The sequence below is a fragment of the Salmo trutta genome, chromosome 13 (genome assembly GCF_901001165.1).
Source record: "Salmo trutta chromosome 13, fSalTru1.1, whole genome shotgun sequence".
Taxonomy (NCBI): domain Eukaryota; kingdom Metazoa; phylum Chordata; class Actinopteri; order Salmoniformes; family Salmonidae; genus Salmo; species Salmo trutta.
In genome coordinates this window covers 11,499,292-11,516,391 of record NC_042969.1, presented here as the reverse complement: position 1 = coordinate 11,516,391, position 17,100 = coordinate 11,499,292, and the positions used below count along the sequence as shown (strand labels likewise).

At 42.6% G+C, this 17,100-nt stretch overlaps 2 protein-coding genes across 10 annotated transcripts in view; both read left to right on the top strand.

The window, feature by feature from the left end:
• The first annotated feature begins 130 nt into the window (after positions 1 to 130).
• On the top strand, positions 131 to 2,475 carry LOC115205188 (zinc finger protein 135). Its single transcript, XM_029770913.1, has 4 exons — positions 131 to 512; positions 613 to 707; positions 808 to 895; positions 1,002 to 2,475. Exons 1-4 carry the CDS (start codon positions 224 to 226, stop codon positions 1,838 to 1,840), a joined length of 1,311 nt encoding a protein of 436 aa, XP_029626773.1. The 5' UTR covers positions 131 to 223; the 3' UTR covers positions 1,841 to 2,475.
• An 837-nt stretch (positions 2,476 to 3,312) lies between these two features.
• The window catches only part of LOC115205187 (catenin delta-1), a 33,835-nt gene continuing 20,047 nt past the window's right edge, over positions 3,313 to 17,100 (top strand). For 3 of the 9 annotated variants that reach the window (XM_029770912.1, XM_029770903.1, XM_029770910.1), the window contains exons 1-2: positions 3,314 to 3,532; positions 6,850 to 6,928. The gene's annotated coding sequence lies outside the window, so the exon portion shown is untranslated. Of the gene's footprint in view, positions 3,533 to 4,977; positions 5,068 to 6,828; positions 6,929 to 17,100 lie in introns of all 9 variants that reach the window. The other 6 variants (XM_029770907.1, XM_029770908.1, XM_029770909.1 and 3 more) reach the window with 4 other exon arrangements.

The window sequence follows — 17,100 nt, the reverse complement described above, 5'->3', positions numbered from 1 at the left end:
AAAGGGGTGTGAATTCTTTCTGAAAGCACTGTACGCATTCATCTGTGGCGCTAGTCCTCCCCCCAAAAAGTTGCGTAGGTCTTCTTAGAATTACGGTCAGCACTGCTTTTATTCACCGGAAGTAGTTTTGTGTACACTGACAAAAGCGTCACAGCTTGTCTGATCAATGATCTGATTTTTTTCCCAATTTCTCCCTCTGTCTTTTATCTCGCCACTGGAATCGATGTCAACAAAAATGCAGGCTCATTTGTCTTTACAGACCCAACTCGCTTCCATAATGGACGTGCTTGCGAGAGCGGCCGTTGTCGAGATCAGTCAACTCTTTTCCGAGAGCTCGGCTGATTTACACTTGGAGATTTCTCGCAGCTACAAAGACAACGAAGCGCTGAAGATGAAGATGAAAGGGATGAAGAGCGAGCTTTTCTCCCTGCGGCTACAACGGGCGAGTACACCGCGAGGCAGTCGTTTTTCTTTCGGCAGAACTTTGTGCAAGCCTCGGGCAAAACTCACAGGTTGGTTCAGGTTCTCGAAATGCTGCTAGCTGGGCGACCAGTCAATTGATCATAGTATGTTGGAAGTGGAACGGTTTTTGACCTATGCTCTTACTCATAGATAAGACACCTGAGCGCCACGCGGCTGTTAACAACAAGGATGACGCTTCTATTACAATAGAGAAAGAGGACAGTCCATCCACAGTCAAAAAAGAGGTGTGGCAATAATAGCTCATCACACATTCCTGACATAGGCTACTACTACTCTAGAAATATGTACATATCTGACTGAATGTGTGTGTGTTTTATGGTTCAGTGTGCAGTTGTGGAGAGTCCAGATGTCATCTTGATAAAGGAGGAGGAGGGAGCTGAGGATGACTTTGGAGGATGTTGGCAGGATGCAGGTGTGTGCGGAAGAGGAGGAAGAGGAAGAAGAAGATGATGGGATGGTATATAGACAATTGAGAGCCAGATAACTAACAGATGATTTTATCATTATGTTTCCTGTAGGTCATGACGATATTGATGGTGAGACTATTGCTATGGCGACTCCACAGCTGGAACACGCCACCCAGAGACTAGGTCACGATGAAGGACCTTACAGCATGAGCGCTCATAGTCGAGGTGAAGGAGCTCTGTGCAGCGTGAGCAGTACTGAGAACTACCCTTTCTTCAGAACCCCAGAACAGCCCCAGAGATTGCCCTCACACTCTGGTCTGCTGCCGGACCACACAGTCAATCACCAGATACAGCTGAACGCTCATTCTATTGGGGAACCACTGCCAGGCAACCCTCCAATGAGGGGGGTGCAAAGTGATAGAGGGGGTCAGCCGACAGGGGATACAGGGGGACGGGGTCTGAAAATCGTCCAGGTGGCTTCCCTAGAAAACACCCCAAAGACCCCAACAACAACCTTGGCAACAGGGGGTGCGACTGTGAGGCGCCCTGGTCTTGTAAACCAGTTCCAGCGCCACCACGTACCCCACGGTACCAAGCCGTTGCTCTGTAGCGACTGTGGGAAGCGCTTCTCTCGCCGGCTTGACTTGATCCGCCACCGGGCGGTCCACACAGGAGAGACGCCTGTCATATGCAACCTGTGCGGGAACTCGTTTGTCAACAAGACAACTCTGAGGGTCCATATGCGCATCCACACAGGGGAGAAACCGTACATGTGTTCCCTGTGTGGGAAGGGCTTCACCCAGAAAGGCAGTCTGACCATCCACCTGAGGACCCACTCTGGGGAGAAACCCTACAGCTGCTCCCACTGTGGCGCCTCGTTCAACAACCACAGCAACCTGCGCAGACACATGGTCACACACCTAGAGCAGGCAGGGACGCTGACACTCTGACACACTACCTCCCCGGTGGAGCTTTAGGTTCTTTCTTCAGCTCTGTCATTCTCTCGCTGACTGTCTTCCTCTTGATGTCTCACTTAGCCCCAGACTCTTCTCTCCCTGTCTCCCATCTTCTTCTTTCTTTCTCTGGTCCACTGTTGCCCCCCTCTCTGTTGTTTATGTCTCTGATCTAGATGCACATACTACTTAAAAGGGCAATCAGCTGTTGAAACAATAACAAAGCGTACTCCCCACTCTTGTTTCATGAAAAAGCTGAGGGATGGGGCTGGAGAAATGGAACCACTCTAAAATTCATAGACCGAGCTATGGATGCAAGGACTGACCATGCATCAAATCAACATTTTACCATGTATTGAGGATGTATAGTGTTAGTTTACATTAACTTTGTTTACAAACATTGGAGTAAAACAAGCTTGTATTTTGTGTTCTTGTGGGGTGAACAGTTGAACTAAGCTCATGGGGCATTTGTAAGTTATACTCTTCAAGAATCAATGGGTACATATCATTCATTTATAAGTCAAAAAATGTATGTAGCAACTGCAGATTTCCCCTTGAAAGTTAATGTCTGAATAGTTTCAGTAAGTAGCCTACTCCGGCCCAAACAAATAAAGTGTTTTAATATGAAGGAATGAACGAACAAATGTTTTTTTCTAACTCACTGGCTGCACCATAGTTGTTTATCATTTTTTTCCTCGAGTGCGGCATTACCTTCTCTTTGTAATCTTGTACAGTGTGGGTTTTTAACCTAGAGATTCTTCACCATCGCAGTGGTCTCTTCAAGAAATTGGCCATTTGACTTAAAGTTTCCACAGTCCTTTTAAGGCAAATAGCAGAGCATGAGGCAGACTTTGCCAGCTGTTTGATCTAAACGCTTGTCTAAAGCATCAGAAGGATATAAAGTATAATTTGGACCACATAATTGCGGCTGATTATCCAACTAGGAGGCAGACAGTGCCAGCACCAGACAGCCTACTGATGCAGTCATCCAGTTAGACAAATACTGTATTGGCAGCATATGATTAAACTCCAGGTTTATGGTTTTCTGTTTGCATGTGTCAGAGCTTGCTATGCTAAGGCATTCTTGTGGGTTACTGTTCAACGTCTATTTATTTTTCTTAGACAATCAATGGGATGACATCAGAGGTTTGGGTGGGTGGGGGACTGGGGGGAGAAGCCAGGGACATAACCTTCAACATTTATTTTATTTTGTTTAACCTTTATTTGACTAGACAAATCAGTTAAGAACAAATTATTATTTACAATGACGGCCAAACTCGGAAGAAGCTGGGTCAATTGTACGCTTCCCTATGGGACTCCGAATCACGGCCGGATGTGATACCCCTTGAACCAACCCAATTGAATATATGTATATATATAAATTATAATTGTTTATGTTCATTCAGTTGGATATTTGTGGAGAAGTTCATTTCTATTGTGCTGTGTGATGCTGAATGTTCATTCTGAAACTGAAGACACACCATTACGGGAATTTTGTTCGGCTAACTCTTATCCGTAATTACGGTAAAATCCATCCGTTATGCCCGCCCTCTCCTCCCGCATATCTATTCATCTTTGCTCCCACCGAGCTTGACCGAGAAACCAGAAAGAAGAAGAAGGAGGAGAAAAGGTGGATAAAGTGAAGAAAATAAATACGTTGGGAAGGGACAGGGAATACGAGACATATAGGTAAGTAAAAAAAAAGATACAAGCGCATTGATGGGATCATTTGACTTTATTTCGCAAACCGCAGCGTCGGCAAGGAGTGGTCAACTGGGGCACAGATCACGACTTTTCCACTGCCCGTGAGTGAGTGGGGTTAAAACGCCCAAATTTCGCTCAGCACGGATAGCCAGCTTTTAGCCTGTCCAGTAGGCCAGTGTCTCCACCACAAGTGGAGGTGGACGGCCTGTTATCTAGCTACCAAATGTTTTAACCAGCGCAGAAGGTTTGTTTAAATTGAAACAAGACTCGTCGCTGTGTTAGCAACTAACATTAGCTAGTTTGTGCTAATCTAGCCACGTCAAGCTAACTGTTAGCGCGGCTACGCGCAAAGAAATGGTTAGCCAAACAAGCTAGCTAACTGGTCAAGCAACCAAAACTATCTCGAGAGTTTTAGAAACATGCTGCACCCTTGCAATTCATAACTGGCTAACTATCTAGCTAACGTTTCCATTGTTTTGTTAGCTAGCTGAACATTTCAGCTAAATTAGCTAGCTAGCCATTGTTTGCTGAATATGCCATGCACCGATTGATCTGTTGTTCGAATTTTTCATTATTCTGGTCTCAATCGACCTCAGTCCACTTACAATTTTAGCAAAATAACATGTTTAGCTAGTATTTTAGCATGATTCGTAAGAATGTGCTTTCTGGTTAATGTTAGGGAGGGTAAAATAAACATTACTTTTAGAACTACCCAATAATACAACATGCTCCCAGAAGCACTTTGTTTAATATCTGTAGTAGGCCTTACCATTGCTGACATTACAAGTTGTGTGTCTGAATTCTGGGTCAGAAGGTCGCGGGACCTTTTCCCAAAAATGTCACCAAAATGACAGGTGGACTCATGAATAAACAGATACTCAAATATCTCAAGATAGCAAAGTCCTATAAACATGACATTTTCCAGGGGTTATACAATAATGGGGATGTTAAAATGAAATATAATTCTGTGTGTGTATGTATGTAATATGCATATTTCATGTGGTACGCAAGAAATCATTGGAAAATTAATATTTGACGTACTAATGCAATTATCTGTGGTCATGTCGGAAAATCGGACCTTTCCCGACTTGCTAACCTATGCGGAAGAGTCGGATCCCGAGTTTACCACTTGCATTCATTTTAACTCTGAGGTCCCGAGTTTCTGACATGGTGGTAATACGTTTAGGGTTTTAGTGTGCGTGTAACATCAACACTTATGTATTTCGACTTGAGATACTCATTATTATTTTTCTTCTGCCCACTTCTAAAACCTATGAGCTAAAGACACCAAACGAACATTAGACAGCTTCAGACTAGATTACCTGAGAATCCTTTTGACACTTTCTACACCATAGCAATACAATGCATTCCAATGGCCAAAGACTTTTAATGGGGACATTTCTATTTGCAACTTCTCCCACACCTTATAGGGCTCCCGAGTGGCACAGCGGTCTTAAGGCGCTGCATCTCAGTGCGTCACTACAGACACCCTGGTTCGAATCCAGGCCGTGATTGTCCGGGTTAGTAAAAAATAATATGTTCTTAACTGACTTGCCTAGTTAAATAAAGGTTAAATGTTAAAAAAAAATGCTAGACTCACCAAACTTTTACCCCCCTTAGACTACAGTGTGTTTGGTGGCACCTAACCATTCTGATAGCTCCTCTGGTAAAGGTGAGATTACGAGTTCATAAATGTGTGCACAACAAACCGCTTTCCATTCAGATTCTCGGTGGGTCTTTTGCCATTTATTAGCAGCAACGGCAGATGTCATTACAGTAGGTGCATATCTTAAGTTCCATAGTGAACATGCACATAATACAGGCCTATTAATGTCAACCAAAAACAGAATGAGCATCTGTACTTTTCACACCACCAATAAAGTGTGTGTGACATTATATCTAGACTAATTGGTCAGAAGAGGTAGACGAGGCCATCCAGACAAGCTTGGTACGTGTTAAAGGGATATAAAATTAAACGTTTTCAACTTCATATTCAACATCTCCAGCAGAACATCAACATGTGAAAATGGCAAGTTGGACTACTGCGCGTGTGTACTTACAGTATAACAGATGAATTGGTCAAAAGAGGGGGTAGAAGAGGCCACCCATACGAACAAGATATCTGTAAACATGGGGAGGATAAAGGCCTATTAATATCGAACAACCAGAAACAGAATGAGCGTCTGTAATTTCGTTTGTGTCCACTGCAGGCTGGCAGTGCTTGCTGAGGCCATTTATCAGCCAGTGATCCTCTCATTTCTCCCATTTCTCCCTATCTCCTCATCCTTCCCTGCCTACTACTTTCCCTCTCTCCCCCTACTCTCCCTCTTTACTTTCTCTCTCGCGCATGTGTTTGAGAGAGACATACACATGAGGGACAGGTGCCAAGCAACATTCCCCTCTTCCTCCTCATCGCTACCTAGAATACTTGCTAAAAGCAGTTAAATCCGCTTTGTGTTTTAATTTTTTACTTGCCACGATAATAATGAGTATTGCGATTCTGGTATCATCCCGGTCCTAGTGCTTGCTCCACAAAACTCTTTCCAGACGTCAAAGCTTGTATACCCCTCGAGTTGATAGTCGACTCGTTTATGATTGAAGACAACATCCCAAAATGGAAGAATGTGAAGGCAGTATTTTCAGGAGAGCACTGAAAGTGGTTGTCGTCTTCAGCTGTGCCCCAACCGAGGCCCCACTGATACGTTATTGAGAACATTTTTAAGGAAGATATTCATTTTATTTTATTTTTCTGGATCAAAAAGGGGCTTAGGTGGTGGGCGTGGCAGGGGGTGTGCCAATGAACGCGGTCGGACGTTGGCGCAGACTTCAAATTTGTATTTTTTTCCACTGTTTGGACTTAGACTCCCTGAAAAAATAAGAAAAAAAACGTGTAGGCGGTTTGGACTTAGGCGACCCCAAAAAGCACTTGGGCGTGCCGCCTAAGGATTACAATGTCAGAAAAATCCCTGATATTTATACAAACATTTCAATTTAGTTCACGTCATCAAAATATCATGATTTATAAAGAAAGCACCATTGTCAAACAGTAGAATTCTCACTCAGTGTCCAGATTTTGTCAAGTGACCAAACACCTGATTTTTAATAGCTAGCTAAGTGTATTTATTTATTTTATATATATATATATTTTTTTAGTACAGGTTTTTTTGGCTTGTGCTTCCAGGGCAACTCATTCGTTTGACTAGCCACTCTGCAAGACTGAAATGTTTCACTTAGCCAGCTAATTACATGCTTCATTGACACTTTTGCTCATTAACTGGTAGCTTCTGTGTTCATGTCTTTAGTACCTGAAGGGTGTTGACAACGGGCCTGTTTCAAACGAGGGGACCAACAAGCATACAGAGCTGACCACACCTGACACAGGTAAGGGTATTGCTGCTTGAGTTGTCCCAAGTTTTCTCCCCGTGTGAAAGATTAGAAGATGAGTAAGAACAAGTTCTCCCTCTACCATTTTTAGTTAGAGGTGTTGGCTATGGCCTTTTTGTTGTTGCAATAACCAATTAGACAGAGTGCATATATATATGGGGGATTGGAATTGATGCAGAGAATTAGATAGTGACTTCCATCAATGTATCTGCATTGTTAAAGCTTTTTCCCTGTCAGCTAACCTGTTGGGTGGGTCCTGAGTGAACTTGTTTTGGTAGGGAAAAGGTTGGGCGGGGTTAAATGTCCACATGTGGCTTGAATAAGAAGGATTCAATCTGCTACTGGACTGTAAATATTGACATTTGTATTTAATATCTAGCCGAGGAAGCCAGTTAAGTCACTGTTTGTTGATTGTTCACGTGATGGGAGGTTGGATGTAATTTGGGTATCTGTCGCCTGTGTGTGGGGTGCAGGTGTTCCTCGGGCTGTACAGTCAGTTCCTCGGGCTGTACAGTCAGTCAACAAGGGATCTCCTTGAGAGCTTCACTGTGATGCAGTGCAGGTGAAACAGGTGCTGCCTTCTAACCCTGTGATAAACAGGGCTTGTGTGTGTGGAGGGCACCGGAGTGGCTGTGTGTACAGTAACAAACTGTTTTAGTTGATGTGACGGTACTGAGATTGTTGATCTGCTACATGCTGTGTTTGTCTGTCCAGGTGAGGTGTGTAGCCTGAAGCACAGCTTTTAACAGCTACGTTTGTGTATGTACACTGCACAGTGTTTTTGGGAGGTTCAGTTTGTGTATGTACACTGCACAGTGTTTTTGGGAGGTTCAGTTTGTGTATGTACACTGCACAGTGTTTTGGGGAGGTAAGTGGATTAGCAGTCTAATGCCCCAATCTCATTACCAGCCATGCTCAATTAAACCAACGCAAATGACCTTACCCTGACTTATTGGCAAACACAGGTGCAAATGACAGACGGGCACAGACATGTGTATTACCTTATGTCCCACCTTCTCAATCACTCTTTGTCCCTGGCCACTTGCTGAAATAGTACAGTAGAATTTAAAACATCACATAGGGCTGTATTGTTTCAGATGGTGTGTACAGCCCAGTGAAAGCTGATGAGGGGACGACGGCTCATAGTAATGGCTGGATTCCGCTCCAGCCATTACCATGAGCCCGTTCTCCCCAATTATGGTGCCACCAACCTCCTGTGGTACAGCGTGCTGATGCTTGAAAGGGAGGCTCTATTCTCCAGACTAGGGTGAGTCACACTGACTGACTGCTGCAGAATCACAGGACGATATGACTTGTGGTGTACGAGCGCACAGATATTCTGTGTCATTGACCCTAAAACTGCGTTCAAAACAACTTGTTTTGAACGCGGCACAAAGCACTCTGCTTTACCGTCTGCTGACCTGGAGATGACATCACAACGCGGTCGGAGTAATGGTTGGCTGTTGCGGTCGCATTGTATTTTTCTTCGTCTTATGGGATTTATAGATTTAGTCAACTTCCTCAACACGAGTGCGAGGCAGGTTAGGGGGTGAAGGTGGAAGCCTCAAAAGCATAAATGGAAGCGAAAGAACAGTGACAGAAAAGTGGCAGTGAGAGAGCGAGGGATAAACTATACCTCATAGAACAAAACAAAATGGCTTCTAGTGGTTTACCATACAGTGTGGTGTTGTAGCCTTGTCCTCACGCATCCCTTAATGGAGTATCCATAACATCCTGTTTTTCAGGAAGGGCCTGTGAAGGGAAAAGGGGGGGGTCAGACATGTTTTCATTGTTCACCGAAACTCGCGGCTGACTTCCGATAGGCTTCAAGGCTAAAATATCTGACTCTTTACTTGGAGGGTTGAATGCAGTGGTAGCCATGGTCTGCGTTTTAGTGGGGTTCCCCCACCCAACCAAGGAATGTTAGGATTTAAGCTCATTTACTGCATTTCTATACAATTTAAAAACTGTAAAATGCCAGTTGGAGAAGAGCATAAACCGACATTATCACATTGGTCCCTGTAGCTTCAGTCACCTCAGTCGATCTATAAACGCATAGCCTATTAGATATACAATTAACCACTACACATTAACTCACAGTAAAGGAGAACTGATTTGGCCTCTTTTTTTTTGGCTTGCTCTTCAGGAAATGCTGCTGGCCGTGACAGAAGCCAAATGTGAGTTGGCTTGGGGGGGGTGGTTTGATGTGGGTGTTTTGTCTGTGTCCTTGCCACCAAGACACACCCGTCTGTCAGAACCTTGCCTGCAGCTGTCTTGTTCCCCCCCAACAGGGGGAGTTGGCAGTTGGGCAATATCTGAAACATGAACTGGTACTTCATATCTGACATCCAATTAGGTACTATGTTAGAAGTTTAAACAGGTCAGATAAAACCTACCCTATTATGGTCAAATGACTGAGGCTGCCGTCTGCCCACTTCTACAGATGGACTGGAGATGCTTTAGCCGGAGTTTGTCAGTGACACATGGAATGAAAAGGGTGTTGCGATTACTGGACACTCGTACTGTATTATTAGTAATAATCTCATTGTGGCTGACTCTTCCGTTCATAGGAATTGAATATACCTTTTAACTTAACACACACTACCTGTTGTAGTTGAAGCCATCTGTAATCATTGCAGTTACTCGGGTCACTATCAGAGGCCTCATGAAGGCATCAACGGAGGAGGTGTCACAAGCGTACGTGTCTCATGACACACTTTTATTCTGAAATCTTGCTGTGGAAAATGGCAAATGGATAAAATGATTTTTGGGAGTACGCTAAACCATTGCGATCATGTTGCTGGGCATGTTATGCTCCTTATGGTAGGTCCCGGCATCCGTTCATAACAGGGGATCAGTCTGGTACCCAACTGTGCAGAATGCAGAAAAATAGGGTCAATGATGGTCATCATCCCTCAATTATAAACACAGCTCGAGCAATAGTGTAATGTCGTTTGGAAGCTAACTCTATCCTTTGCAGATGTAGACTGACTGGCTCCAGATTGGATTTGATTCAGTTTGCTGCCCGCCGTTACACTATGCAACCAGCTGTGACCTGTTTTGCTATGGCCCTGGGTTGGTTTGAGTTTGTTGCTGCTAGTTAGTACACTGTTGTAGTCAGACATGAGTTAGCTAGTACCACCATAGCTGCATCCAATATTTATTTGTGCCCTAGACATGAGTTGTACCTCGGAAGGCTAATGTGACTGTTTCTTCTAAATTACACTAAGTTAGTGGCATGGAAATACGTTGACGTTGCCAAAGTAGGCAAATAATAAGTAGGAAATAATTTTGCTATATGTCGTGAAATGTACTTTAGAGATGGCAATATTGCCATTACTGTTTCTAGCAAAGTTTGTCAAACATAGGTAGCAATGCTAATGTTAGCTAGCTAAAATATGGAGGTCCCATAAATCGTAGTTAGCTGGCTAAAGTTATACTGCATCTAAAGTCAATCTGGCAACATCACAATCATAACTAAAGGTTTTCCTGCAAATTATTTGTCGCCTTTTGAAACGTTACCGTGTTTCCAAGCCAAAGCCTACCTCAATACAACTCGGATAACGTCAGCTATGCTACTGATGATGATTATTATTAAAATACACGTAACCAGCGGTCTGTGGTCTAGCTACCGGCATACTCGCCACCACTGGGGACCAACTAACTCCGACCACCTATTCTGCATGATGGGGTCAGTTTTTTGGGAAGGCATCTTGCTGGAAACATGCATTGCGTGGTCAGTCCGTGTAGGGCTTTTCAGTCTCAAACGGCCGTGATCCTTTGAACCCGTTGGGGGGGCGACGAAACAATGGAGCCCCATTTGAATGAAGGGAAGCGACGTGGATGGGGGGGGGCGATTTGTATGTGGATCTTGGCAAAAGGAGGCTTGAGTTGTTGACATAATTGTAATCCAAACCAATCTTTTTTTTTATTTACTCGGGACTCACTCAGTTTTAGACCAGACTGACTTGATGACCAAAACTATCCTATTTACACTCAATTTTGACACTATAATTGGAGTTTGACTCATCAATGCCACAGGCCGTTTTTATAGGGATTAGTTGTTTTTTAGGGCCAGTTACTCAAACTTGGCACAGCGATTTTAAAAACTAATTTACAGGCCCAATGCAGCCTTTTTGGGGGGTAAAATTGGTTAACAATTAAGTAGGCTTCTTGCATGTGGCTTGAGAATGATCAGTCAGACAGGATACAGTGAGTTCTAATAATGACGATGAAGGATAATGATTTACTTTTGTGTAGTGCTTTTAATTTATACAGAATGATCTCGGTGCATACAATAATAACCAAATGAAAAATGGGCACAACTAGACAGGGTAACTGACAAAGAACCCAGCCGATGCAACACGGTAGGACGCCAAGCAGCACACAGCTATCAACATAAATCCTTCCTAAAGAGAGGTCTTTAGGCCCGTTTTAAAGGAGCCCGGAGTCTTTGGTGATTTCAGGTGGTCCGGTAGGGCATTCGAGGCAGGGGGCGGTCGAGCTAAAATACTTATATAAATAAAAAATTGGCTTGAAAACCACAATTGTTTTTCTATGCCATCAATTCCATTGGAACAAATTGTTTTACACTTTTTGTGTGACACTTCATCTACTTTTTAAGTAAATACCTCCAGTCAACTTGTGCAATACGTTAGGAGGTGAAACAGATTGTGTTCTTAATTTCACTTGTCACATTATTTTACATTATGAAGCTTACTATAGTTCCCCAGAACAGTTGAGCCAGTCACGTGTTTAAGTAAATGGCACAACGGGAGAAAGCGGGAGCATGGGTAAGATTACATTTTTTGGGGCTTCAATAGTGATCAGGAACGTGCAACTATAGTTTCCTTTCACATAAAATACATTAGTGCAACACATTTTGGCAGAAAATAGCTTTGTCATCAATGACAAGAAGTGCAACGCTGTTTGGCTGGCAGCCACACAAGTGAGTTTATAATGACAAAGCAAGGTATTTTTTCAAAACAATACAAGGCCATTTCTGTTTATCATAGAAAAAATGTAGCTACATTCCCTAATGTTTATTCTTGCATTTTACCAGAGAAGAGTAGGGGGGGAGTAACTACATCAGTTGTTTGCTGATAGAATGCCTTTTAGTGAGATTCTAATCTGAGTGGAGCAGTGACACTGAAGCACAAAATGTCTGATGCCGAGCAGAAATTACAATAAGAAGCATTTTAGATCTTTGTTTACAAAACGCAGCAAGATATTTCTTACGCGTTTTATCTTTTCCTGCGTGAAAAATGAAGAATTCTGCATTTACGTGACAAGTTTAACTTGCTAGTTGTCTAAGTAAGTGGCTGAATTAATAAGGTGACGGGGCATCATATTGTTTTAGCTTTCTGCTGTGTTTGAGAAGTCAAACCCCTTTGGATGAGTTATCTGTACAGCTGCCACTGCCATCTTGATTTCCTTGCGTTCTTTTTCTCCTCTCCGTTCTCGGCTGCCAGCTCCTCCATCTTCTCTGAGCGTGGCAGGCCAGTTGTCCTAATCGACTCGACACAGTGTGTACACATGATGCTCCAGACCCAGTACTGTTCTTCCTTCAGACAAGCATGGTTCACAACTTTGTGCAAATTTACAATGTCTTTAGTTCACATTCACTTGTAAATGTCCAAACTCACCAAAGATTGCATTCAGAATTTCGTATATATATATATATATATATATATATATATATATATATATATTAGTACCAGTCAAGTTTGGACACACCTACTCATTCAAGGGTTTTTCTTTTTACAATTTTTCTACATTGTAGAATAATAGTGAAGACATCAAAACTATGAAATAACACATGGAATCATGTAGTAACCAAAAAAATTGTTAAACAGATCTAAGTATATTTTAGATTCTTCAAAGTAGTCACCCTTTGCCTTGATGACAGCTTGACACACTCTTGGCATTCTCTCAACCAGCTTCACGAGGAATGCTTTTCCAACAGTCTTGAAGGAGTTCCCACATATGCTGAGCACGTGTTGGTGGCTTTTCCTTCACTCTGCGGTCCAACTCATCCCAAACCATCTCAATTGGGTTGAGGTCGGGTGATTGTGGAGGCCAGGTCATCTGATGCAGCACTCCGTCACTCCTCCTTGGTCAAATAGCCCTTACACAGACTGGAGGTGTGTTTTGGGTCATTGTCCTGTTGAAAAAGAAATGATAGTCCCACAAAGGTCCATTGCTTGTGTTTCTTGGCCCAGGCAAGTCTCTTCTTCTTATTGGTCTCCTTTAGTGGTGGATTCTGCAGCAATTTGACCATGAAGGCCTAATTCTCCTCTGAACAGTTGATGTCTGTTACTTGAACTGAAGCATTTATTTGGACTGCTATCTGAGGCTGGTAACTCTAATGAACTTATCCTCTGCAGCAAAGGTAACTATCCATCTTCCTTTCCTGTGACGGTCCTCATGAGAGCCAGTTTCATCATAGCGTTTGGTTTATGCGTCTGCACTTGAAGAACTTTTAACGTTTCTTGAAGTGTTCCGGATTGACTGACCTTCAAATAATGGACTGTCATTCCTCTTTTCTTATTTGAGCTGTTCTTGCCATAATATGGACTTGTCACAACACAACTGATTGGCTCAAACACATTAAGAAGGAAATAAATTCCACAAATTAACTTTTAACATGACACGCCTGTTAATTGAAATGCATTCCAGGTGACTACCTCATGAAGCTGGTTGAGAGAATGCCAAGAGTGTGCATAGCTGTTATCAAGGCAAAGGGTGGCTACTTAGAAGAATCTGAAATATAAAATATATTTGGATTTAACTCATTTTTTTTGGGGGGGGGGTTACTACATGTAACTGATTCCATGTGTTATTTCATATTGTGATGTCTTCACTATTCTACAATGTAGAAAATAGTCAAAATAAAGAACCCCTGAATGAGTAGGTGTCCAAACGTATGACTGGTACTGTATGTATGACTTAGCTGGATTGCCTGTCTTGCAATTTTCTTTTTCTTTGTTTGCCCTAGTTTGCATATTTAGCTAGCAGCCTCTATGGAAATTCGCTATTACTTGTGCTAATCTTGTTAGCATTCTGGTTCTGGGCGTTTCTTTTCAGGTTTCTTTGGCGCCCCTTTGTGTACTAAGCCGGTAATAGTGTAAATCCCGGGATGTGTGAAGAACGGAATAAAAATCGAGAGACCACCCAACCCTACTTTGCCAGTTGGGCACTGAGGGGGAGAGGGATGTTTTGTCCTGCAATGGTGATGTCTGATGGTGTGCAGTCTAGTTTCCTGGATATTACGAAAGGTGTGCCGCAGGGTCGATATTGGGACCTGTTCTCTTTTAATAGTCCAATATTATTCATATAATATCCATTAAAATGTATAATATTCATCTGTGTGCAGATACGGTTACGTATGCCATTACCCCAACTGTAGAGTAGGCATTGTTTGAGCTGCATTCTGACTTTGTTGCCTTATAAAAAGCTCTGGTTGGTTTGAAACTAGTAATTAATGTGGGCAAGATTAAATACGATCTCCAATTCTCAAAAAAATTCAGATGGACAACATATAGTCATTGAATGGTTCTCCCATCGATCGGGTTCCCGCCTATAAATACCAGGGCATTTGTATTGACAAGGATTTAATGTTTAAAAAAACATATTGATGAGCAAGTTAAAAAGCTAAGATTTTAAAGTGGGCTCCTATTTTAGAAAAATCTTGCCTCTCCTTAAACAGCAGGTAACAAATTGTACAGTCAACTTTACTTCCAGTTTTTCACTATGGTGACACCATTTACCAGAATGCAGTAGCCACTACTCTTAAACCTTTGGATGCCGTCTACCTTGGCGCCCTTTGCTTTATCACAGGTGACTGTTTTAATACTCATCACTGCATCCTATATCAAAAGGTTGGCTGGTCATCATTTAAAGTCCACTGTTGTTTGCAAAGCTGTACAACACATGCTTCCAATTGACTTAACTTCATTGCTGAAGTATAAAAACATGAGTTATCAAACTGGTTCAGTGTTGGTTAACTCGAGGTTCCTCAGGTCTCCACCGAATTAGGTAAATCTGCTTTTAATGCAACTCACTGCTGGAACAATTTACTAAACTCCTTACAATTGGATGTTTTGGTGCTGCTCAGGCAGTTTAAGTGAGGACCTAGTAGCTGAGGAATCTAACAGTTTCTCTTAATTTGTGTTGTGCTGTATTTTCTTTTACTTTATATTGATTTGCTGTTTTGTTTCACATTTGTATTTCATTGTTGTATTACTGCAACCAGGGCACCCTTGAGAATGAGACCCTGTTCAAAATTAAAACCCACTAATTCATTTGTAGTTTTGCAGTCGGCGTTAGCGCTAGTAAATATATCTATGACATAGCCAATGACTGTATAGCACCACTTTTTGATTTCACCATGTCTTGCATTCAAATGGTTTAGATCGTTTTGACGGTCTCTAAGTGAGCTTCTCTGAAAACCCAACATTGCATTGAATTCTACGCCGGGCAGAAGTTTCCTCTCACGACCTTTTACAATACAATGTTGAATAAAGATATTTTAACGTACTTTAACGTTGTCTGTGCGGTTGGTCCTTTTGGCGGTAGGAATGTGAGACAATCTATCCACAGGAAAGGATAATTACAAACTTTTCAAAGTGCTGCTAGTGCGTTCAGATTTCTATCACCTGAAGCATGTGCACAAGATACAAATACATGCAGGACACTCGTGCATACTTGCTGAGCTCGTGTTTACATGGTTCTGCACATGCTTCAGCCGATAGAAACCTGAACACATTACCAGCGCTTTGAAAAGTTGATGTAATTATCCTTTCTTGTGTCTATTGTTAGAGACGCACACATTTCATACCCTCAAGACATGCTAACCTCTCACCGTTACAATAACAGGGAAGGTTACCGGTTGGGGACATGGTTATGTGCGTCTAACTTTCTCAGACATCATTCATGGTTGATTATCCGTAATGGTACATAATTGGTCTAGCCTAGGGCTGTATTGTTATGCATACTGGATGGACTGGTTACCTTGTGCTACTTTCCAAACGTTCTATCCATGAGTCTGGGAGAGAACGTATAGGCCTAGGCCAGGGATTTCCTAACTCGGTCACACATTTAGCAGATGTTTTATTGCGGGTGTACCGACAGTGCAGTAGTATCTAAAAGAATGGAATTAAGAAATATATAAATATTTGGACAAGCAATGTCGGAGTGGCATTGACTGAATACAGTGTATAAACGTATGAAATGAGTAAAGCTGTATGTAAACGTATTAAAATTGCCAGTGATTCCATGTCTATGAAAATAGGGCAGCAGCCTCTAAGGTGCAGGGATGAGTAGCCGTGTCACAGCCGGCTAGTGATGGATATTTGTCTGATTAGCCTTGAAGTTGTTTTTCTGTCTCTCGGTCCCAGTGTTGACGCACCTGTACTGACCTCTCCTTCTGGATGATAGCGGGTTTAACAGGCTGTGGCTCAGGAGGTTGATGTTGATATTCTTTTTGGCCTTCCTGTGATATCAGGGGCTGTAGGTGTCCTGGAGGGCAGGCAGTGTGCCCCCGGTGATGCGTTGGGCAGACCGTTATCACCCTTTCTTTGGAAAGCTCTGCAGTTGCGGGCGGCAGTTGCCGAACCAGGCGGTGATGCAGCCCTACAGGATGCTCTGAATTGTGTATCTGTAAAAGTTTGAGGGTCTTAGCTAGAGGTCGACCGATTAATCAGAATGGCCGATTTTCAAGTTTTCATAACAATCAGTATTTTTGGACACCGATTGTGGCCGATTTTTTTTTTATTTTTTTTATTTTATTTATTTTTTTACATTTATTTATTATTTTTTTATGTATTTTATTTTTTATTTTTTGTATTACCTTTGTTTAACTAGGCAAGTCAGTTAAGAACACATTCTTATTTTCAATGATGGCCTAGGAACAGTGTGTTAACTGCCTTGTTCAGGGGCAGAAAGACAGATTTTTACCTTGTCAGCTCGGGGATTCGATCTAGCAACCTTCCGGTTACTAGTCCAACGCTCTAACCACCTGCCTTACATTGCACTCCACGAGGAGCCTGTGTGGGAGGCTGACTACCTGTTACGCGAGTGCAGCAAGAAGCCAAGGTAAGTTGCTAGCTAGCATTAACCTCTCTGGGATCGTTCGGGACGTGAGCGTCCCACCTCGCCAACAGCCAGTG